The following is a 24,893-nucleotide window of genomic DNA, read 5'->3' on the forward strand; positions in this document are numbered from 1 at the left end:
GACCTTCTCTTGTGCACATTGTTAATAGAAGAGATTTCAATGATGATAGTAAAATGTGTGATTACTGACCATAGGCAACAGGTGTTAGTTTTAAGACAGTATGTAGAGGACACTTCAGGTATGGCAATTCGTCTGTAACAAAATAAACCAGAAAATGTTAAACCACTAAATAGAGCAGATCTTGTTCACTATAATCTCTGTTCCACTGTCATTACAAATGGGGACACTGAATTCTAACAAGTATTACTCATTTCTGCCACTAAAACTCGTGTTTCCTTTTAAACAAAAGATTTTTTTTGCTGACTTTTGTGTGTTTAGCAATGTTGGGGACGTCACACCTGGGGAATGGTACACTTTCCATTTTTGTCTATCATTGTCAGCATCTAGCATTCACAGATAAGATTTTGTATGGCTGTACAATGTTTTAACAATGCATCTTAACCCCAACCTCAAAGTAAATCAGTGTAACTTTTTGTTCCTTCCCACAGCAGCTATTCTATGGCTTCTAAATGAGACTGCCATTTTAGTTCCAATTTAAATCAAATTGTAGACATTTTTTTGCCATTGGGTTCATGCCCATTAAGAACGTGGTTAAGACCACGGCAATACATTTCACACAAGACCCTTACAGTTGCTTTTTGTTCCATCAGTTTGGCTGCATCCCAGAGATGAGAAAGATATGTGCTAACTGATCATACTACACACAATCCCATGGAACAGTACTCGGTCAGATGGTGAAAAAAAGATTTACAGAAAATGTCTGCTTCCTGGCTTCCATAGTTTTAAAACATAAAACAAGGTAACCAAATGTATAAGAGACACAGTGGGGTAGATGTTTTATTTTGCTGCCTGGGCATAAAACTGATGTTGCGCAATGGCTACCTGTTATAGAAATCAGTGGAATTGAATATCAGGGGTTTCAATAATAGGCAGCCAATCCTCAACGCTCAGGCGGTAAGTTAAAGATCTCGCCCAGTATATGTCCTGGCACCTCTCTCCCTTTATAACATTTAAGATTATGGGATATTTCAGTTGGGTATATCTCCCTTTAAAAGGGCTGACCATGTTTGATCTACTCAAATAATAAGAGTGAATACTATAAGTGGCTTAGATTTTTCAATTTTCTTCCCTCATCAGAAATATTAATTCTTCAGGAACTCACTCCAGAGTAGTTGCTCATTATGTTATTTGTGCACGTTTAGGTTGTTGGCAAATTATCCCATTCAGGTATTTAAGGAAAGTTTGTGTAAGTAAACACATTCCGATTTCAAGTCTGTTAGAAGTGTAGTAGAGCTCAGCAAATTTATCCAGTGAATAGCTGAGCCAGAGAGACCAGGAAAATCCAGGTTCAATCCACTGTCTGTGCTGAGTTGGGTGATCTCCATTGTGGCAGCAGTAGGCCACGACAACTGACTTCAGCACTCTCGGGTTAGGGGTGGGGAAATTAGAGAGAGTCACCATTTCTGATTGCTATTCAGTAATCACTGCTGGAAGAGCCACGTGCGGACATTGGGTGAACACTATCAGTTCCGCTGTAATGTAACCAATGGTCAAATAAGTTGCTGACACTCACTGTCTAGGCTCACATGAATAACGGCCACTTTAGCAAGGCAACAGGGGTACGTGTGAATCCACACTCCAGCAAAAAGCCTCAGGAGAGGTGAGAAAAATGGCAAAAAGAAAGTAAATAACAGGACTTGATCTCAGTCAGGGTGGTGATACCAACACAGAAGCAAAATACTGCAGATGCTGGAAATCTGCTGGTGATAGTAATGCTGCAACTGGCCTCAGGGGAGGTGGTGGGGGAAATTAATAAAGGTTCCCATTCCTTAACTCCTATAATGAACCCTGTTGGAAAGTACATGTGCATGGAGGTTGGGTGAGGACAGGATTGAATTCATCTGCACTGCCTTCACTGTACAGCAGCATGCTAGTGCTCACTGTCCAGGCTTACGCATGAAGAACGGCCAGTTGGCATTCGAGGATCTATATTTCCGTGCGAGTCAGTGCCATCAGGAGAGGTGGGCAGAAAACAAAGTGGGGTAGGGAAAAGAGAAGCCATAAAAAAATATAGTACTATACACTTTCTTATTGTTGTACCTGCTCCCTTATCCATAAAGTAAGCGATGAGGCACCTCATGACAGCCTGGTGTGCAATAACAAGAACATTCCCTTGTCTCTCTAACTCCATGATGACGGGCTCCACCCGTTGGACCAAATCCTGGTAGGACTGAACACAAGATGATTGGTTACTGAATAGACTATATTGCAGTACTTCTTTAATATATACTTTTTGAAATGAGAAAAATGTAAACTAATAAAAAATTACTTTAAACCATTCCTAAAGAACATTCTAGAAAATGTAATAAAAATGCTATACATGTCTAATAATTACTAGAGCAATATCTAACCCAATGAAGCTGCTCAAATATATCACAGAACAAAACACAGCAACCAGACATTGTAGAATTGCTGCTACTCCAGAAAGCATCATTCTCCCTGATTATATTGTGGAAACAATCCCAGTCATCCATGATTACTAGTGCACTGCTGAAGTGTCAGTGCAGCAAGGAGAAGATGCTCTTCCGGACTATTGGTGAACTGTGTGAATAACAGTGCCCCAGTTTCATTAATAATAGATTCTCTAATCAAGAGATCCCTCGAGTGAATCAAAATGCAAAATAATTTGGATAATTGTATGTAACTTTTAAATGAGTGTACACATATCTATTTAATATATTAAAAATCTTATGTCTGCACACATTACCTGTCAACTTTTCCATTATAAATTCCCATGTCCACATTTATAATGGAAATTCCCCATGTAAATTTGTCATGCAGTAATCACACACTCTTGCCAGTACAGGCACTACAGGAATTTATAATAGAAAGAAAAATAAGCACATAATGGACCAGACTTTGCTCATAAAATAACAGCGAGGCTAATAGGGCTGACCGTTATTTCTGTGCATCTCGTACTGCAACTTCTGGTGAGGGCACATGCGCAGTCAAATGCAGAAATCCGGAAGTTGCTGGATCAGATGCCCTGTTCCTCCAAAAGCTGTGCGGGAAGGACATATCGCCAGCTGGAATGAATGGACCAGCGCGAAGTTGCTCTCCGGCCCAGCTGAAAACAAACTAATCTGCACAGAAAAAGGTCTAAACTAACTTTTAACACCGTGGTAAGTCTTAATGACTGCCAAATAACCTCTCTGGCACTGAAAATTAACTTTTAAAAACGTGGCATCTCGTTCCTTCCAATTTTAATTGTTGGTCATTTGAAAAAAAAATTTAATTTTTAAACCTTTTCTTTGTCTCTTATTTCCGTCTTTTTATTCAATATTTCTTATCCTTGCTTTCTCTAACTGACTTTACATTGAATTTACTGTTGTAGCTTTCACTTCCTGATTCTCACTCTGTGCAGCTTGTCAAGGATGCTTCAATCTGATTGGTTATGGGGACAGACGGTTCCTTTCCTCACTCACAGAGCCCCAGGAGAGGACACTGCACTTTTTTTGGCTCCCCATTGCAGCAAGTTGGCGCTCAGTATCCCGTGGATAGTTTGTGGGTGGGTTTAAATCTAACGAGCGGTGGGAGTCGTTCGTTCACCGCAAATTCCAGGCCACTGTATGACTTTAAAATGGAGAGTGAATTACATGTGTAGTCTGGTCTAATTTTCCCTAGCATCTAACTTCACATCACCTGAAGGCTACACTTTGTCTCAATTCCCTATGAGCAACACCATGGGAGCTATTTTTAACCGATGCAGCTTGTAGTTTTATTTGAGACAATTACAACAGCACGAAAACAGCAGAATTCAACCTCTTCAGTTGCTTAGCAATACCGTGGACCTACATTAAATATAATGTGACAGAACTTAATACTGTATTGTAACAAGTTGCACAATGGGGAACAGCAAATCTTAATTTTAATGTTAAAACTATTGCAATAATTAAGGGCCTGTTGAATTGACTATGTAAAAGTTTGTTAAATAACACCATATTCAACAAACACAAACATAGCATTTATTAAAAATGAACAAGCTGATTTAATTTCTCCATTCTCAAACGCCTGTTATAAATGCAAGGAGTCAACAAACTTAGTCTTTGATTTTAGTCCAACCCATGTGCTTACAGCGCCACCTCGTGACAGAGCGTCATAACTGGTCTATTGGATTGTACTATTCATTTGAAAGAATTATGTTAATCAGTTCTTTTCAATATTTATGTTGGAATTTCAAGAAATGAATAGTGTTTAAACAGAAATCATGTTAATGTTTTATTTAAAATATTTTAAATAATCTTTATTTAGAACATTGATGCTCATTTCCCTCTTAGTGGCACATCAAATCCATTTTTATGAAAGGAATCCCAAGTGCCAACTACAGAAGACGTCAATATTAACATACAATATTGATTGTCTTTAGTGCATGATTTTTAAATTATTTTATGCAGACTTTATGCTCTTTACATATTAAAGAATATCAAAATAAAATTTAAGTGACTAATTGACCACGTGTGACTCCCCACCCCTGTTCAGTGGTGAAATGGGAGTCACTCTGAATAGGTATCCAAGGGATCATAGGATATATATTCCTCTGAGAAACAAAAGGTAGAAGTGACTAAAATGGGCTTTCTTCTGTTGTCACTGGTCTCAATTTTATTGCGGCCTGCAATGTATATAAAGAGGAAATATCCTTGCTCGTTAAGGGTTGGTTGATCACCGTGAATGTACATCAAGGAATATGTTTTGCACACGGGGTAATAGAAATAAAAACAGTTTTGTGAACTCCACTCAGAAAAGGGATAAGTCATATGAAAGAAAGGCAAGATCAGTGCAGCTAGTAGTTACTGGTGAAAATCAATCATTCATGAACTTAGGGGCATACATCACATTTCCTGATTAAGTAGGCTTACAATGATAATTACAATAATGAGAGGGTTGTCCTCTGAGGAGAGATTGAGTCGATACGCTCTGGAGTTTAGAAGAATGAGAGCTGATCTCATTGAAACATACAAGATTCTGAGGGGGCTTGACAGGGTAGATGCTGAGAGGTTGTTTCCCCTGGCTGGAGAGTCTAGATCTAGGGGGCAGCATCTCAGGATAAGGGGTCGGCCGTTTAAGACTGAGATGAGGAGGAATTTCTTCACTCAGGGTTGTGAATCTTTGGAATTCTCGACCTCAGAGGGCTGGGGATGCTGAGTTGTTGAGTATATTCAAGGCTGAGATAGATTTTTGGACTCTAGGGGAATCAAGGGATATGGGGATCGGGTGGGAAAGTGGAGTTGCGGTCGAAGATCAGCCATGATCTTATTGAATGGGGCAGCAGGCTCAAGGGGCCGTATGGCCTACTTCTGCTCCTATTTCTTATGTTCTAATTCTTCTCACCCAACCTTTTTTGCTTAAATAAACTAGAGAAATGGTATGACAGAATGTATGCTACAGTATCTGTAATACCATTTTAATGCAACTCTAAACCTGACTCATTACATATAAGTAATCTGCCATCGTGTATATTATTCATCAAGATTAAAAATAATTTCACAGCAGCATGCCTCTTGAAATTCTTGTTCAAGATGATCTAAAGAATTGGGGCCATATTTTCCTGTAGGAGAAATACCTGATCCTCCTGATTACTGCATGTAAACTCACCAAACCCCAATGAACAGTTTCTCTACCACTTGGAGGTGCAGACCTATGATGCATTGCTTGTTTCTCTAGAACCCAACTGTAGCAGACATGAAAGCTTGGATATATGAACACACATCATACCCAGCCCCCAGGTAATGTCTTCTAGCACCTGACATGATCCAATATCTTCACTTGAAAAAGCACCAGCACAGATACACAGGAGAAGTAGCTAGTGATGTTGAGGAAGCAACACAGCCAAATTATCCACTTTGGTAGGAAGAATAGAAAAGCGGAATATTTTTCAAAAAAGTGAGAGACTAAGAAATGTTGGTATTCAGAGGGATTTGGGTCTCCTTGTACACAAATCACAGAAAGTTAACCTGCAGGTATAGCAAGCAATTAGGAAGGCAAATGGTATGTTCGCCTTTATTGCAAGGGGATTGGAGCATAAGAGCAAGGAGGTCTTGCTGCAATTATATAGGGCTCTGGTGAGACCACATCTGGAGTACTATGTACAGTTTTGGTCTCCTTACCTAAGGAAGGATATAGTTGCCTTAGAGGGGGTGCAACAAAGATTCACTAGATTGATTCCTGGGATTAGAGGGTTGTCCAATGAGGAGAAATTGAATAGAATGGGCCTATATTCTCTGGACTTTAGAAGAAAGAGAGGTGATCGCATTGAAACATATAAAATTCTTAGAAGGCTTGACAGGGTAGAAGCTGAGACACTGTTTCCCCCAGCTGGAGTGTCTAGAACTAGGGGTCATAGTCTCAAGATAAGGGGTTGGCCACTTAGGACTGAGATGAGGAAAAAAATTCTTCAGAGGGTTGTGAATTCTCTACCCCAGAGGGCTTTGGATGCTCATTGAGTATAGTCAAAACTGAGATCGATAGATTTTTGGACACTAAGGGAATCAAGGGATATGGTGATTGGGCGGGCAAGTGGAATTGAGGTAGATCAGCCATGATCTTATTGAATGGCGGAGTGGACTCAAGGGGCCATATGGCCTATTCCTGCTCCTATTTCTTATGTTCTTAGCACAGGGCAAGTCACCAAGCAGCGGTGGTGGCCATGGTGGCACCAGCTGTCAGAGGATGGAGGCCCGTTTGCAGAGTGCTCCTTGTGAGCTGGAACATAGATTTTATCAGGCCTGTTTTCCAGTGAAAATGTTAGACCACGTGCTCCAGGTTTATCAATTGCTTCCTCGCACATTACATTAGAAGGTGGTCCAAGTTAAGTGGGGGAGCCCAAAACCCAGATGTATACAGTCATTGCCCACATGAATAGGCTCATGGAGCAATGGCAATGTCAGCGGTATCAACAATGGAGACCTCAGTTGCATAGTCATCGACACGGTAGGGCATCACTTATGAATGCTCTTACTGCTGCTGGAGGCACTGAGGCCCAAACTTCAAGGTCCAGCTGTGACACTGTGACATAGCACAACTTGCTTGGAGAATGACAACAGGTAACCGTGAAAGTGGGATTCAAAGACTTCATAGATGCCCACTGATCTGTGCTCAGAAATGTCAGTGGGCTTCGTGAGGTGATGATATTCTCCAGGTGTGGCATTTGTGTAGCATAGCAGCACGCTGATGCAGGTGCACCAGGAGTAGCCGCAGGTACAAATAATTGGCCTTCTATACCCCCTGTACTTCATCAGTTGACAATATAGCCACCACCAGTGCTACTCCTCAACTAGAGAACTATTTAGTGGTAGGGCATATGCACAATCTGCATGGAAAAGCTCATAACACATAAGAGGCAAATGTACCAAAAAAAACATTAAATAGGTACACCATTATCACTGCACAACTGAATAAAATTTTAACTTATAAATTAAATTTATAAAATCAATTCATTTTTACAACATAATACTTTCATTGTGCAGAAAAAAAAAGCTGTCCAGAAGGTGAACAAAATGGCTGATCCCCAAGATGTCCTGATTAGGTGCCTGGAAGGGTCCCGTGACATTAAAGTTGATGACAATGGATGCCTTCACTGCCAGTCATTGTACACTGGAGACGACAGAGTATCCTTACAGGTCTTCATGGACCAAGTGTCAGATCTCAGTCATAGGCTCTTTGGTGAGTCTGAGCTTCTTCATGCACTGGTCGTTTGCCATACTCAGGTAGCTAACTCTGTTGCAGTAAACCCATTGCCTGAGGTATCAACTGTTTCATGCACCTCATGCCCGCTGCACTTCCAGGTTGCCCTCGCCCCTTCCTCTTATGCCACTCTAATATAGTCTCCACCACTTATAGTTGGTGTTAACACGATTTGACTGCTATACACGGTGGATGCTATAACCAAGAAAGCCATGGAAATCATGGCGGTTTCCCCAATTATGCTACCTGCACTGCTGTTTTCTCATTAAAATGAAGACTGAGAAATTTGATGCATCTCATCTCCCCAAACAGCATCAAGATGATAAAAAGCACGCTGTGTAATCATTCGCTGTCTCCATTTCTATTATTTTTCCAATTCCGTGCTGACTCCATCAAATGTTTCTGAACCTGCCAGCGTTTAGAACTATCCAAAGTTTAGCTGCTTGATTTAAATTCATCTCACATTTGCATTGCATCACAGTCTTTAGAGCCCTATAACTGCAACCATCAGAAGCTTAGGCATATTAACACGTTAAACCAATTTGCAAGTATGCCATTTTGCTTCGGGGTCAGGGTCCTCAAGCCCGTGCAAAAGGGTCGGGGCCGGGTTCCTCGAGTACCCAGCGGCCGTGATCCTGGAGCTGGTGGGCAACACGGCGCGGGGACAAGAAGTTAGTACAGCAGTTCCAATTACAGTCAGAGGGTGAGTTAAACGTTAAACATAAATTTTAAACCTGTCAAACAGAGTCTGGAATTTGTGACCGGGATTGTAAAGAGAGATTGTGCAAACAGCTGCTTGAACTGCCCAAAATAGCCGGCACGCTCAAAGGGGTTTAAGTCGCATCTTCGTAATTGATGTCTATGGTAATGGAAAATGGTTAGCGCCATTTGTTCGATATAAGCGGCCGTTAGAGATAAGCAGGGATTGTGCAAGTGGTGGGGACTGCATACAGATTAATGGCACTGCACTCGTGATCTGTAATTAAAAAACCTTCAAATTCCTGTGCATTTATTCACTGCTGTAATAGCTGTGGTGATTGTTTGCAATCTTCCCCTTCATTAAACCCACTAATGCCAGGTCTGACTTGATGTAAAATTCTAATTTTTCCAGTTGCGACCAACTGCAGATGCTACATGAGTTCGACGATATAACAAGGTGTTAGCAAGCAAAAAACAGACTTCGCTCATATTCGTTAATCCATACTTGAAGGGATATGAATCTACCAATCAGTGCTAAACTGACATTATAACCCTTTTTACTCTGGCTTATTTTTCCACAAAAGTTATTGAACATAGAAAATATCAACACCCCTGCTCCCATACCTCTCCTCCTGGGTAACGGTAATGGTACTTGTCCTGGTCTCGCAGAGCAAACTCATCCGGATGTCGGTCCTGAATTTCACTGTAAGTCAACTCTTCACAAACTCCCTGGAAAGTGATGTTAAGCGCAATATTTACAGATACCAATCTTTACACAAAACAATAAAATATAACAGAATTCCCACAGCTTCCAAAATGGAACTATAAATCTTAAATTGATTTTTGTAATTACATTTCAATAACTGGCAATAGTTTTTTTTCTTACAAGGCAGGAAAAATGCCACAGAAATAGGTACTTTAAAAAAAAAATGGCCAATAAGGAATTGATACAACTGTAGTCATAATCAATTTTTCACTCAATTCATTTTCAATTTCATATACATTAACTGAAAAAGAAACAATTAATAAAGTGATATGAACAGTTACGATGTTTCTTTGTACTCACTGCATCAATTTCATTGAGAATTTTCCACTGTTCATAAGGAACACCCAGGGCCTCTGCTGTTTGGATTGTTCGTCTCAGCTGACTAGTCCAAACTTTCAAGTCTGGAATTTTTTGTGCTTCAACAAAGTGGCGCAAGGCTTCGGCATACTGTTTTAAAAAAAAGATATACTAGTTAATGTAGCTATTTACTAATTAATAACGTCTTTTTCACAAACCCACAAATTCTTCAAACACAATGCCAATCAGTTCTTGAGCTTTACCTGCACCCGGACTAATTTAACTGAGCTTTTATTTTACTGACCCCAGTTAGTTTTTCAGCTTGCAAAAAGCAAACATGATGCTAGTATATAAGTTTTCAGATGCGATTTGGCTATAGATTAAACCTCTTAAGTTTGTAAAAGGAATACAATGGGGAAAGATTTGTAATGTCTGCGATGTAGGCACACATTTATGATTTGGTTGTAAATAGCGAACAATGGAAATCTCCCCTATGCATTTGATTAGGCGAATCAGAACTTTGAAATGCAAGGCCCTTCAATACCTGTTTCCCTCGAGAAGATAACCCTGAATCACCGCCAAGCCTCCCAAGACTGTTGTATTCACTCTCTCCATGTCGGCTCAGATAGATAGTACGTGGATGGACATGAATGTTCATCAAGTAATAAACTATTTTACTCTGAATGTAATCCTGGACTCTGTTCACTAGAAACCGTCGACCAACATTAATTACTTTAATGAAGGACAAATGCCTAAAGTTGAAAAAGCATAATCATAGCCGTTAAACATTAACAAAATAAACAAACAGTCAGCATGACAGTGCAAATAATAGTTCTCATTTTCAATTTCTCCAAGTTGAAAAATTAACACAGACAACTTAGCAAACCAAGAAACAAATCAGAACTAGATTAATGGCCAGACTTCAGTGATGCAGTACAATCACAGCAACCTGCTTTATACTTAACTAAATACAACACTAAAGTACAATGATGTAACAGACTGCTGAACCTACTTAGTGGATTGGGATACATTTCTATTCATTCCTGGCATTCCCAATTTACAGATGGTTGCTGTTATGAGTCAATATTGCTTTACATATACCAATTAAATTGAAAGTAATAATTTTCTCATATTTAGCTTTATAGAAGCACTACTTTTAAAAAACCTATTTCACAGTCATCCACTTTTCCAGTCTATATAATGCTGTAAATTCTGTATAGTGAATGGTAATAGAAAAAGTGGGTCGATCTGTAAATTAAATAATATGTGGATCATAATTTTAGTCACTGATGACAATTTGATACTCATTTTAAAATCCTTACTTGTCATAATTGTCAGGATCCAGTGGCTCATAGGTGACTTTATAACATTCAATTCGCTTGAGGAAATCATCCATAATACGATCTTCTTCACAATCTGCATAGTCTGGGCTTGACACCTTCACCTCCTGTACATAATAAGTGAAATGTCATCTACAAACTATGCCAGACACTGCTTAGGTATACAACCAGAAATAAATAATGCATCAGTTTCTTAACTCACACATTCTGCTGGATAAGCAAAGGCGTTACATCAACAAATGTTTAGAATGGCATTGCCTCAGATGGTCTCAAATGTCTGTACAATAAGATATGGTAGGTAATCAGAGTAAAATCAGGTCATTAGCTGTAACTCTGATTTAGAGCAAGACATATCACCATCCAGACACAAAACAGAAGAAACATTTGCGGGGAGGGGGGGGCAGGGACAGACTTTTGGGTATGAAATATTTCCCCCTCCTATGAAGAAAAAATAACTGTCTTAACAAAAATGTCTGCAACATTGTCATGAGCTTTATTGCTGCTATGGAGATCCTACAGTGAGATCATGCTCCCTTCAGCTCGGCCACTTCAACGACCTCTGGTACTTAAAACATCTGTGTATCCCAGAGCAGCTTCACTGCAAACAGGTGTGGTTGTCTTTAAATTAACACGTGAGCTGCTCCAGAGCCTCTTGACTTCAGGCTACAAGCTAGAGAGGGGGGGGTGGGAAAAAAAAACAGCATTCCTCCCCGTACAATGCTTTCCTGGACTGGGCGGCTCCTTAGCAGCTATCAGGATCATTTGAAGTTTATGTCCTGTTATTTCCAATGGAGCTACTTTGGAATACTATTGTAATTGATGCCACCAGAGTGATGTAGCAGAAAGACAGACCATATTCTGAATTCTCAATGATGACAAAAGAAATTGCTTCAAGATTTTATTTTAGTGTCTGTTTTATTGAGTTATTTTCTTCTATAAGGGGGAAGAATTTGAAGCAAAATACTCCCTTCTAGGCTTTCCTTCATCTTTAATAAGTGCAACAGCAGAAAAAGCTGTGTAGTTACACCGTATCAGTACCACTTCGTGTTAAAGCAAACAATGCGAAGTTCCCTGGAGTCAGACCATTGTCCTATGCAGCACTTTCATGAGGTACCATGTTGGCAGGGTTTACAAAACATTTACTTCCTTATGCATAGATTCCACGTTTACTTCAGAGTAAAAAATGCTTCATTTTATAAGTAAACCTGTTGATTGGCCCAGAATTTGCTGTCAAAATAATGGTGAGGCTAACAGGGTTTACCGCTAATTATGCGCAAATGGCACAGCAAATTCAGGCGAGGGCAGATGCGCGGTTAAGTGAAGATCCAGAAGTTGCTGTCGGAGACACCACTCCACTGTTAGCATTGCGAAAATGCCATCTCGCTGTCTGACTCATCATTCAAATGCTTTCAATGGTGTGTAGTTCCTGTACTTGCATGTTAGATACGAACTAAACTCGCCACAGAAAGTTAGGGCTTATCCATTTCAATCTAAGTACTCTTTTTAATGGTGTGATAAGTCTTAATTACTGCCAAACAATGTCTCTGGCACTGAAAATTAACTATTACAAGTGTGGAGTCTCATTCCTTCATGTTTTAATTATTGGAGATTTTTTTTTAAATGTAAGTTAATTTTTTTTTACTTTTTCTTTGTCTCTTTTTCTCTTTCTCTTAATCCGATCTATTTTTCCTTCTCTTTACTTTCTGTACCTGACGACATTGAATTCACTATTCTAACTTATACTTCCTAGTTCAGACTGTGCTGTTCATTTTACAATCCTTCAATCTGATTGATTTGCTCCTCCTGTTCACACGGATCCCTGATGCCCTGTAGAGGGCGCTGTGCCAGTTGCATCTCACATTTCCAGCAATTTGCAGTGCAAAGTCTCATGGAAATTAAATGGGCAAAGGAAAGTCTAACGAACGGCGGGAGCTGTTCGTTCACCAGCTGCAGTAAACTCTGGCCCGTTATATTTACCATAAAATAAGTAGAATTTCAGATTCCACAAGAGTAAATAATCTGATGATACTCAGCATGATACAGGTAGCCACGCAGGAACATTAGAGGTCCCAAGTACTGTGCTATGGAGAAGGACACTAATTTGTGCCCAGCATCCTCCACATACCATGTGTTCAATCTCAGCTGCCACTGTGTAGAAAAGGCAAGCAGAGGCCAAGCTCTTCCTTACAGGAAGAGAGGAAATAAATCAAAAATCAGAGGGAAAGTTGTCTTCTGAACCTTCTAGTAACCCGACTTCAGTGACATTAGTGGATGCCTGGTTAACTGCTATTGCAGCTGGGAATGATGGAATTTCTTTTACAAGAAAATGGTTTGCTAGATCATATTTGGGAATAAGCTCTGGGTTGTAGGTAATAGATGCTACCACATACCTTTATATTTGCAGCAATGACATCTGGATCATCACAGACAGATTCAACAAAAAATACCTGAGAACAAACAGTCATCTGCTTTAGTGAAATGTTCAACTAAGATCACCCCAATACCCAATAATCTGTTGCCTGATCACACAAAATGAATGTTCCAGATAATAAATGCAAGAGGCCAGAAAACAGGGAAATATTTGATTACTGTAGCTAAGCTCTTTAAAACACCTTTGTGCATATCATTTAAAAAGTGTGCAGCATACGTATCACTCAGTATACCAGAAAAACCAGTAAAACAGTAAGCTCTGCAATCAATACAGGAACTTTAACTTGCCACAGCTAATTGCAGTTACAGACAATTCCTATTGGGTATATATAATCTTGTGGTAAATGGATTTTTATTCTTCATAAATTCACTAAGAATTCACCAAGAACCTACTATTGCACAATTACTTGTATAATTTTGTCTGTGCTGGAAGATTTTTCAAAATGCAAACCGTTTTCATATAATTGTTACATTTAACTCACTAAGTTGTTCAGAATAAATAAAAATAATGAATGTTAACAGAGTGCTTTGACATCAAATGGATAAATTGAAACAAAAACACATTCACTTAACGAGAATTAATAGTTAAAATTATTCTGTTAAGAATAACTAGAAAATAGCCTGCTATTGCTCCCAATTCTAACCTTAAATGCATTTTCATGTGCAAAATCCATTATTAAATCCCTCCTCTCTCTGGTTGTGTTAGTTGCATCAAACACCTGGGATGGAGAAAAACATGAAAACAAAATTTGCACTAAATTTAAATCTGCACACAAATTTAGTTTCCAATAAACAAACACAAATAATGAACCCTCAATGCTACCTTTAAACAAAATAACAACTTAACAGTTTTCAGTAGCAACCCCGTACCTCCAGATGGGGAGCACTGGATTTCCAATTCTTTGTTAAACTGTCACTTTAGGTCACCAGCCTCATTACCTGGCAGTTGGCTATGCTTGGCTGGGCTGGTGGACTTAGCACTGCGTTGGAGGTAGAGTACATTTCAGTCGGGAGGAAAAACTGGCCGATCCAGTGCAATGTCACAGAACCATACCTCCCATCAGCTAATCACAGACTCTCAATGAAATCAAACTGCATCACAGACTACAGGAGAAAGCATGACAAATTGGAGCAGTGGTGGAGAGTCAAGTGAGAAACAAAAGGAGGGAACAACTCAAAGCTGTTTAGTGATCATGGTGTTAAATTTATCCTTGATGGAGCAGAATAAAATGGAAGTGCCATAACAAAGGATTGAGTTAGTGCATAAACATATTGAACAAAGGATGAGATCCCTTTTTCAATCACCTTTTTGGCACTAGTTTTTCATAGAGATTACTCATACACATTTGTAGCATTAATTTCTCATTGCATAACAATTCTGCAGTCTACACAACTTAATGGTATTGGTATGGCTATTTCTTTTGAATTGTACATATTCCTACAAGTACAAAATTAACTCACTTATTAGGATTTGCTTAGTCCCAATTATAAAAATACATACAATAGTGGGAACTGTAGCAGGAAAATTCTTTCCTGTTTCAATAAAACAGTGTAACAAAGCTTCTACTTTTAGTCCCTGAATGTCAAAAAGACCAAATGACATAAATCATAAGAAAAGCAATAATCACAGGGTAAGCATGTAAAACACTAAGAGATGGATCTGACAGAGCTGTGAATAGAACTGTGGTGATGAAGAAATCAACTTACTGCAATCTGTCCATTCTCATCTGTGAGGTAGGTTTTCAAATCCTTCAATGCTGCTAAGGCGCACTCTCTATGAAAGCCAAAGGGCAAGTTAATAACCAAACAAATGGTTCAGCATAGTTGAGTGTAGATTTTAGTCAGGCAGGCAGTTTAATTTTGATCAGCAACTTCATGCAATTTGCCAATTTATTTGTGCAGCTCCACAAGTAGAAGAGGCACAATAAAAGCACATGAACTCTGTAGCACTGTACACATTGTGAGGGTTATACAGTATCCATGCACTCCATAGTGCTCATAATGCTTCCTTTTCATCCTTCACATTTGCTGCCATAAATTTTCTATCTTTGCATCCAGGTCACTGCACAAATCCTCTGTAGTTGTTATCTAGAAGGCTATATATTGTTCCACAACATTACTGAACTCAGTGTTTTACAGATTTGGTCAAGTCCCCATGAGACTTGTTCAATCTTAAAAAGACAGTCACAATTGGATTTCAAATGGATGCAGACTGTGCCATTTCTTCAGCTGGTAAAAATAACTGTCTAAGGTCACATTAGATTTTCCAAATCAAGCACTTCATCCTTTTTAATTCATTCCCTAACTCCATTTGCACAGAATAACATATTAGTGAATAACCACAGCACATATTATTCCATACCACAACAGCAATTTTGAATCTTTTTATAAGGACAGTCCTGCATACTATATACTCTTAACAAAGTGACCCTGTTGCCCTAGAGTTTCAATATTTAGGAATTAGTTGGGGATTTTTTCCAAAATTATGACAAACACATTATTTTAGTCACTATTTTTCCCCCATGTGAATTGAGCAATTACAATCCTTTTATTTTTGACCCCTTTTTTTGTGCAGAGTGAGCTTCACTGTGTAGCTATCTCCAACTGAAAAAAAAGGCAGTGACTTGTTCACAGGTCTTGATAATACAGTTCTGTAAATAGCCAGAAGGCGGATACAAACAATGCAATTCGGCTCTCTTCCTTGCCCTCTCATTGCTTCCTCAGATGTGGAATTTACCACGTGAAGAATCCGTTACAAAGCGTAGTTCTTACACAATTCCAATAAAAATGTTACTTCACTTCCTCAATAAGTTTATTCAGTAAGCACTGAGCCCGACAGATCAGAAAGATTCCAGGTTTGATCATTAGCTTGTATTGAGGTAAACTTTTTCCCCCAAATTGCTTACAACTGCATACTCAAACTCCAAACAGCCTAGCCTTTGACCCTGCATTCGCCATTGCAACTGTTGATTTACTCAACCTCCCTCATCTCCATCTTTGATGCCCTTTAAGACAATCCACTTCTTCAACCAAGTTTTTGGTCATGCGTCCTAACCTCTCCTCCTTTGGCTTGACACCCATTTTCTTAACAGTTCTGTCAAGCACCGTGGGACATCTTTCTTTATTAACAGCCTATATAAATACAATGATGTGGAGATGCCGGTGATGGACTGGGGTTGACAATTGTAAACAATTTTACAACACCAAGTTATAGTCCAACAATTTTATTTTAAAATCCACAAGCTTTCGGAGGCTTCCTCCTTCCTCAGGTGAATGTGGAAATGAAATCCTCGAACCTATCGCATTTATAAATCACAGAACAATGCCTGGTGATTACAGATAGTCTTTTCAACTGCCTGTTGCCAAGGCAACCAAAGTGTTCAGACAGATAGGTGTGACCTACAGGGCCACCGAATATACAAACGGCCAAAATTTTAAAAACAGATGATGTGGAGATGCCAATTAAAAAAAAGAGCGAGAGAGGCAGAAACATAGAAACATCCGGATGGAAAAGACAGCAATTGACCCGTTATATTAAAAACAGATAACATTTGTTCACTGGTGGGGTAACGTGTAGCGTGACATGAACCCAAGATCCCGGTTGAGGCCGTCCTCATGGGTGTGGAACTTGGCTATCAATTTCTGCTCGACGATTTTGCGTTGTCGAGTGTCTCGATGGCCGCCTTGGAGTACGCTTACCCGAAGATCGGTGGTTGAATGTCCTTGACTGCTGAAGTGCTCCCCGACTGGGAGGGAACCCTCCTGTCTGGCGATTGTTGCGCGGTGTCCGTTCATCCGTTGTCGCAGCGTTTGCATGGTCTCGCCAATGTACCATGCTCTGGGGCATCCTTTCCTGCAACGCATGAGGTAGACAACGTTGGCCGAGTCACAGGAGTATGAACCATGCACCTGGTGGGCGGTGTCCTCTCGTGTGATGGTGATATCTGTGTCGATGATCTGGCATGTCTTGCAGAGGTTACCGTGGCAGGGTTGTGTGGTGTCGTGGACGCTGTTCTCCTGAAAGCTGGGTAATTTGCTGCGAACGATGGTCTGTTTGAGGTTGGGTGGCTGTTTAAAGGCGAGTAGTGGAGGTGTGGGGATGGCCATAGCGAGGTGTTCGTCGTCATCGATGACATGTTGAAGGCTGCGGAGAACATGGCGTAGTTTCTCCGCTCCGGGGAAGTACTGGACGACGAAGGGTACTCTGTTGGCTGCGTCCCGTGTTAGTCTTCTGAGGAGGTCTATGCGATTTTTCGCTGTGGCCCGTCGGAACTGTCGATCGATGAGTCGAGCGTCATATCCCGTTCTTACTAGGGCGTCTTTCAGCGTCTGTAGGTGTCCATCGCGTTCCTCCTCGTCTGAGCAGACCCTGTGTATTCGCAGGGCCTGTCCATAGGGGATGGCCTCTTTGACGTGGTTAGGGTGGAAGCTGGAAAAGTGGAGCATCGTGAGGTTGTCCGTGGGCTTGCGGTAGAGTGAGGTGCTGAGGTGCCCGTCTTTGATGGAGATTCGTGTGTCCAAGAAAGAAACCAATTCTGAGGAGTAGTCCATGGTGAGCTTGATGGTGGGATGGAACTTGTTAATGTTATCGTGTAGTCTCTTTAGTGATTCCTCGCCGTGGGTCCATAGAAAGAAAATGTCGTCGATGTATCTGGTGTATAGCGCTGGTTGGAGGTCCTGTGCAGTGAAGAAGTCCTGCTCGAACTTGTGCATGAAAATGTTGGCGTATTGGGGTGCGAATTTGGTCCCCATGGCTGTTCCGTGTGTTTGGGTAAAGAACTGGTTATCGAAGCTGAAGATATTGTGATCCAGGATGAAGCGGATGAGTTGTAGGATGGCATCTGGAGATTGGCTGTTGTTGGTGTTGAGTATTGATGCTGTCGCAGCTATGCCGTCATCGTGGGGGATACTGGTGTAGAGTGCCGAGACGTCCATCGTGGTGAGAAGTGTTCCTGGTTCAACTGGTCCGTGGGTACTGAGTTTTTGTAGGAAGTCTGTAGTGTCGTGACAGAAGCTGGGGGTTCCCTGTACCGTCGAGCAGAAATTGATAGCCAAGTTCCGCACCCATGAGGACAGCCTCAACCGGGATCTTGGGTTCATGTCACGCTACACGTTACCCCACCAGCGAACAAATCTGTTTTTAATATAACGGGTCAATTGCTGTCTTTTCCTTCCGGATGTTTCTATGTTTCTGCCTCTCTCGCTCTGTTTTTTTTAATTGGCATCTCCACATCATGTTTTTTAAATTTTGGCCGTTTGTATATTCGGTGGCCCTGTAGGTAACACCTATCTGTCTGAACACTTTGGTTGCCTTGGCAACGGGCAGTTGAAAAGACTATCTGTAATCACCAGGCATTGTTCTGTGATTTATAAATGCGATAGGTTCGAGGATTTCATTTCCACATTCACCTGAGGAAGGAGGAAGCCTCCGAAAGCTTGTGGATTTTAAAATAAAATTGTTGGACTATAACTTGGTGTTGTAAAATTGTTTACAATATATAAGTGCAAGCTGTTGTTGACAGATTCAGTGTCCCTGGATTAGGGAGGGTAAAGTCAACCAGGATTCCCGCTTCTGATAGCTGGAAATGCACGCATGGACGTCAGGTGAGGATTCAGCTCAGTGTGATGCACCCAGCAGCTGAATAGCCTGAAGTTCACATATGAATAATACTCACATGGGCACAGTACCGAAATGCTACCTGTGCCCATGAAACCATAGGTTTTCAGAACAGATGGGGAGGGGAGGGGGGAAAATTGGCAAGTGGAACAATAACATTACTTCAGCAGCATATGTCCAGCCTGCTTCAATACTAGTTACCTACTTATCCATTTGGACAAGTTATTAAACATATTGTACTCAGCACAAGGCAAATTTGCATACTTTCTGATTTTCATGGCCTCTTCATTGTCATGACGGAAAAATTCGTATGACTTGTACGATTTGACAGCTTCACGGCGATATTGACCCAGATTGAAAACTGCAAGCAAAGAAAAAGATATAAGTAATAGAGAAACTAGATATGTAGAGCTTGATTTGCTTAATGGGTGATTCCAATTATCTAATCCAGTCCTCTGGAATTTCTGATAAGCTTGCTCCTCCCTTTTCTAGTTCAAAGAATCTGTAGTATAATACGTTCGCTCTGTTGGGGTAGAAATCGCTCAGAGCGGCGAACCAACACTGCTCGCTGCTCCATAGATTTATACTAACCCATAGACTTAAGCGGAGAAGAGCGCAGCATCAGTCCAGGCAAAGCTAGGACCCTGGAAGAATCTCTCCCCTCGACCAATCAAATCGCAGCATTTTTGACAAGCTGCGTTCACTGTCTCTGCAGGCTTGGAACATTAAACCGGGAACGTGAAAGGTACAACTTTTTAAAATCAATGTGAAAACAGTTAGACAGTGAAAAAAGGTAAGATATAATTGAAATAAGAGACAGAACGGAAAAGTAAAAAAAAATTATAATTTTTTTAATTTAAAAAAAATGTTAATGACCAAAAGCTATTAAAATAAGGAGTAATGAGACTCCACATTTTTAAAAGTTAATTTTTTAGTTGTTTGGCAGTCATTAAGACTGTTAAAACTTAGTTCAGACCTGTATTTTTAAGCATACCTGTTTGGTGACGTAATTAGTTACTTTCCAGCTGGGCAGATAAGCAAGTTTGCACTTTTTCAATGATTTCTCTGATTGCAGCATGCGATATACTTTTAATTTGAAGCTATCATATCGCCAGCGAACCACTTGGAGCAAGTTCCCGATTTCCGGGTTTCACTGCATAAATCTACATTATAGCAGATGACATCATGAGTTACCTTTGGTGGGGACACCAATCCAGTTGAGGTAGCGAGTGAGTTTCTTGGAAACATAGGTCTTCCCTCGAGCAGGCAATCCTACCATTACAATCAATGTAGGGGAGTTGGTCATATGGGATGCCCAGGCTGCAATCAAGAGAAAACATTAAACAGACATGGGAAAAAATATATAGATAAGTTTCTCATGAGCAACATCAAACATCAGTGGTCACCAAGAACATTTGGGTGAAATAATACTGATAATTGAAGTTTAGGTAAGAAGAGTAGTATTAAGCAGAATGTTTGAGTGGGCAGATTTCAGAAACAGAAAGTCACAGAGGGACATACATGTAGAATAAAAAGCTTTCTGCTCCAAGTTGAAATTCAGCCAAGATCAATAGGATAAAACTCTTTTAAAGGTCCTAGGTGGAATCCATCTGCAATTCTTAATTGGCAAGAGCCGAATGCACAAAACTGACAAACCACTTAGATGTTGTAAAAATAACTTATGTAGGAAATGGAAAAATTGACACCTTTGCTCTTTTGAGATCATACATTAAGGCAGATTGTTGAGACAGAGCAGATGATGCTTAATACTGCATCTGGCCATGCTACACATGAACTGGGAATTTTTACTCCCCTCCCCATGAGATACTCCCACTGCAAGGTGCTGTGAGACAGACTGATGTTGGCCTGCACCCTCTCCCTCCCTGAGAAGATTTCCTTGTTATGTCACAAACCCACCTAACAGCTGGAATCTGGATCTCACACATGGACAGAAGGAAGCTCTTTTGCTGCAGGTCAAGGAGCTCCAAACCATGAAGGAGGACTTTTTGGACATTTAAAATGTCACAAGTTTAACTTTCATTGGAACTTCATCATTGAAAAGGGATGAAACGAAAAGCAAATCAACCTTCTCGTCTCTTTGTCAATGCCCAATACTCGAGGACGCAGATTAAACAGGTGAGGAGTAAGTCTGGTATGTGGCTTTGTGCCTGGTCTTGAGGACATTGAGGTGAATGGCATGATACAAGTGGTCCTCCATTGGTCCTTCCACTTCAATGAAGGCAGATGTCCATCATGTGGCTTACAAAGAAACTTTCAAGATTTGCGACAACAGCTGGAATCTGGGAATGTGAACATATATTCATATGTCCGGGTTCTGATGAAAGGTCATCAACCTAAAATGTTAACTCTTTCTATTTCCTCGGATGATGCCTGATCTGCTGAGTGTTTCTAACATTTTCTGTTTTTATTTCATTTTTCCATGGTTCAGTATATACCATGACTGGGCTATAAAATAGTTACTGCTGAAGCTCTGGATCTTCAAATGGTGAAAACACCATTCTAGGGGGTATGGTGTGTGTCCATAATATGCTTAAGAGGATGGTGGCGGCCATGCACTCAAATTTTAAAGTGAGTTATTTTCCTCACAATTATACTTCCTAAGAGTTCCTGGCACCTGCTGTACATCTAGGCGAGGGCTCAAACACACACTTCTCAGTTATCTAATGGGCATCTTGAATAGGGTGGATGGAGGTAAGCAGGGCCTCTTTGGGGTCAATTGGCTCCAAGATGACACGCTGGGTGATGGGAGACTGCAATCAGGTCAATAATTTGTGGCAGACTTAGTAACCCACTACCTGTGCTAGGCAGGTTCATACTACTCTAAGGCATTTTTGATGATTTACCAACCAGCTTGACTCATTGATGGGGCCTGGAGGATTAGACACATCACCGTGGGCCGAAGAACTCAGGAAGGCAATTTCTAAACTGGCATGGTGGTCCTGGCTGGACAAGTATGGGAAACTTAATAATACTGTGTCTGTGGTAAGCTGCATGGTTTTAGCCAGTTAAATACTCCCATGCACATTTGAGGCTCCCTAAGCCAAACTTTCTTGCCAAATTTCAACGGAGTTCTATAGGCTTAGAGCAGCAAGGTGTGTCCCATTATTAGGCGAACAGAAACTCTATACATGAATTTCTCAGTAGATTCGTTTCAAACGAGTAGTACAGTGGTGGGTTGCCAACCGTGTCAGACACCCATCTCACCATAAAATAAACCCAGGAAAGAGTTAGCCAAAAGTGGAATAATGTTTAATCTCCCAATACTGATCTCTCTCAACTTGACGAACACAAAAATTCACCAAAATATACAGCAAAAGAGTGGTCAAGAAAGTACGAGTTAAGATAAGGGAAATGTCCATGGAGGAAAAAACAAAACAGAACGAAGAGGAAAAGTGGAAGTACTGGGTGGTGGAATACTGAAACGAAAACATGGGCAAACTTTGAGCCAAAGACTCTGCTAGCTGCGTTACGGTATGCCTTAAGTAAATCTGCTTATCTCCTAATTAATTTCCTATTCCTTTCCATCTACAAAACATATTAAGGGTAGTTTCCTGATGTGCTTGATTGCCCTCAGGCCTGGACCCAGTTAATAATCCAGAAGCACATATCAATTCCACAATACAATTTACCACAAACAGCAAAATATCTCAGTAAAGGACTGTATCATTATGCTTTGCCATTAGGATACAGATTTTTTAAAAAAGGGGTCGCTTATAGTAGAATGGACATAGCTGTAGTTAAGACTGATTCTAGAGATACCTGAGCAATATCGGAATGAGGTACAGGTAGGGTTATTGACAATAATAGATGCACAAATTTGGGGCCACTGTTTGACTTGCAAGAATGTCCAAATTTTCTTTCGAATGCTGATTCCATTGTTGTCTGGTGAATAAATGCTGAACAATTAACCATCCAACAACATGGTTGACTCTTAATTGCCCTCTGAAGTGGCCTAACAAGCCACTCAGTTGCCTCAAACCACACCAACAACAACTTGCATTTATATAGCACCATTAAGTGGTAAAACATTCCAGGCGCTTCACAAGAAAGTTATTAAACAAAATTTGACAGTGAGCCACATAAGGAGATATTAGGTCAGGTCAGTTAAAAGCCTAGTCAAAGGCAGGTTTTAAGGAGGAGGGAGAGGTAGAGAGGCAGAGGTCTAGGGGGGAAATTCCAGAGCTTAGGCAGCTGAAGGCACGGCTGCCAATGGTGGAGTGATTAAAATCAAGGATGCACAAAAGGCCAGAAGTGGAGGAGCGCAGAGATCTCAGTGTTGTATAGTTGGAGGAGGTTACAGAGATAAAGGAGGGGTAAGGCCATGGAGAGATTTGAAAACAAGGACGAGGATTTTAAAACTAAGGCATTGATGGACTAGGAGCCAACGTAGGTCAGCGAGCACAGCAGTGATGGGTGAATGGGACTTGGCGCGAGTTAGGATATGGGCAGAGTTTTAGATGAAAGGAAAACAAGAATACAACAGGATGTACCGCTCGACTGTGACCAAGGCATTGAATCAGGACATGAAGGCACACCCAACCAAATCAACCCTGTAAATTCTTCTGCACTAACATCTGGAGACGGGTGTCAAAGTTGAGAGAGCTGTCCCACAGACAAGTCAAGCAACATCCTGACAGGTATAATGCAGTGAGCATGACTATCATCCAATGGCCCAGACTCCTCCACCACCAACCCTGGGTACGTCCTGTCCCATCAGCAGGACTGACCCACCTGAGATGGGAGCACAGTTGGGGGGGGGGGGGGGGGGAAAGAGTGGTGCTGGGAGTCCTCAACATGAAGTCTCATGGTTTCAGGTCAAACATGGGCAAGGAAACCTCCTGCTGATTACCACCTACCACCCCGACGAATCAGTACTCCTCCGTGTTGAACACCACTTGGAAGAAGCACCTAGGGTAACAAGGGCACAGAATTTAGTCTGGGTGGAGAACTTCAATATCCATTACCAAGAATGACACTGTAGTACGATCATTAACTGAGTTGGCTGAGTCCTGAAGGACATAGCTGTCAGATTGGGCTTGTGGCAGATGGCGAGAACCAACACAAGGGAACAACCTACTTGACCTCATCATCACCAATCTACCTGTCGCAATTGCATCTGTTTGAGACAGCATTGGTAGGAGTGACCACTGCACTTCTGGAGACCAAGTCCTATCTTCACACTGAGGACACCCTCCATCGTGTTGTGTGGCATTACCACCATGCTAAATGGGATAGATTAACAGATCTAACAGTTCAAAACTGGGCATCCATGAGGTGCTGTGGGCTATCAGCAGCAGAATTGTATCCCACTATAATCTAGAACCCTTGGTCCAGCCTATCTCTCACTCCTCCATCAATATAAAGCAAGATAACCAACCCTGATTGAGTAGCATGCTGGGAGCAGCACCAGACATACCTGAAAATGAGGTTCCAACCTGGTGAAGCTACAATACAAGACTACATACATGCTAAACAGTGAAAGCAGCATGTTATAGACAAGAGCTAAATGATCCCACAACCCATCAGGCGAATGCTCTGCAACCCTGCCACATCCAGTCGTGAATGGTGGTGGACAAGTAAGCGACTAACGGGAGGGATGAGGCTCCATGAACATCCCCATTCTCAATGATGGAGCCCAGCACATGAGTGCAAAAGACAAGGCTGAAGCATTTGCAACCATCTTCAGCCAGAAGTGTCGAGAGGATGATCCTTCTCGGCCTCTTCCTGAAGTCCCCACCATCACAGATGCCAGTCTTCAGCCAATTTGATTCACTCCACGTGACATCAAGAAATGGCTCAGTGCACTGGACACAGCAAAGGCTACGGGCCCTGACAACATCTCAGCTATAATGCTGAAGATCTGTGCTCCAGAATGAGCCTGACCCCTAGCGAAGCTGTTCCACTACAGTCACAACACTGTCATCTACCAGACAACATGGAAAATTGTCCAGCTATGTCCTATCCACAAAAAGCAGGATAAATC

At 41.1% G+C, this 24,893-nt stretch overlaps 1 protein-coding gene across 2 annotated transcripts in view; it reads right to left on the reverse strand.

The window, feature by feature from the left end:
- LOC137344491 (6-phosphofructo-2-kinase/fructose-2,6-bisphosphatase 2-like) overlaps positions 1 to 24,893 on the reverse strand; it is a 58,215-nt gene that overhangs the window by 21,311 nt on the left and 12,011 nt on the right. For both annotated transcript variants that reach the window (XM_068007516.1, XM_068007515.1), the window contains exons 2-12: positions 20,084 to 20,209; positions 19,154 to 19,250; positions 14,980 to 15,046; positions 13,917 to 13,991; positions 13,233 to 13,289; positions 10,825 to 10,949; positions 10,047 to 10,254; positions 9,506 to 9,652; positions 9,064 to 9,168; positions 2,101 to 2,230; positions 70 to 132 (exon numbers count right to left, since the gene is read on the reverse strand). In XM_068007516.1, the coding sequence (XP_067863617.1) occupies positions 70 to 132; positions 2,101 to 2,230; positions 9,064 to 9,168; positions 9,506 to 9,652; positions 10,047 to 10,254; positions 10,825 to 10,949; positions 13,233 to 13,289; positions 13,917 to 13,991; positions 14,980 to 15,046; positions 19,154 to 19,250; positions 20,084 to 20,209 (1,200 nt within the window). The remainder of the gene's footprint in view (positions 1 to 69; positions 133 to 2,100; positions 2,231 to 9,063; positions 9,169 to 9,505; positions 9,653 to 10,046; positions 10,255 to 10,824; positions 10,950 to 13,232; positions 13,290 to 13,916; positions 13,992 to 14,979; positions 15,047 to 19,153; positions 19,251 to 20,083; positions 20,210 to 24,893) is intronic.

This window comes from Heptranchias perlo, chromosome 27, assembly GCF_035084215.1.
Source record: "Heptranchias perlo isolate sHepPer1 chromosome 27, sHepPer1.hap1, whole genome shotgun sequence".
NCBI lineage: Eukaryota > Metazoa > Chordata > Chondrichthyes > Hexanchiformes > Hexanchidae > Heptranchias > Heptranchias perlo.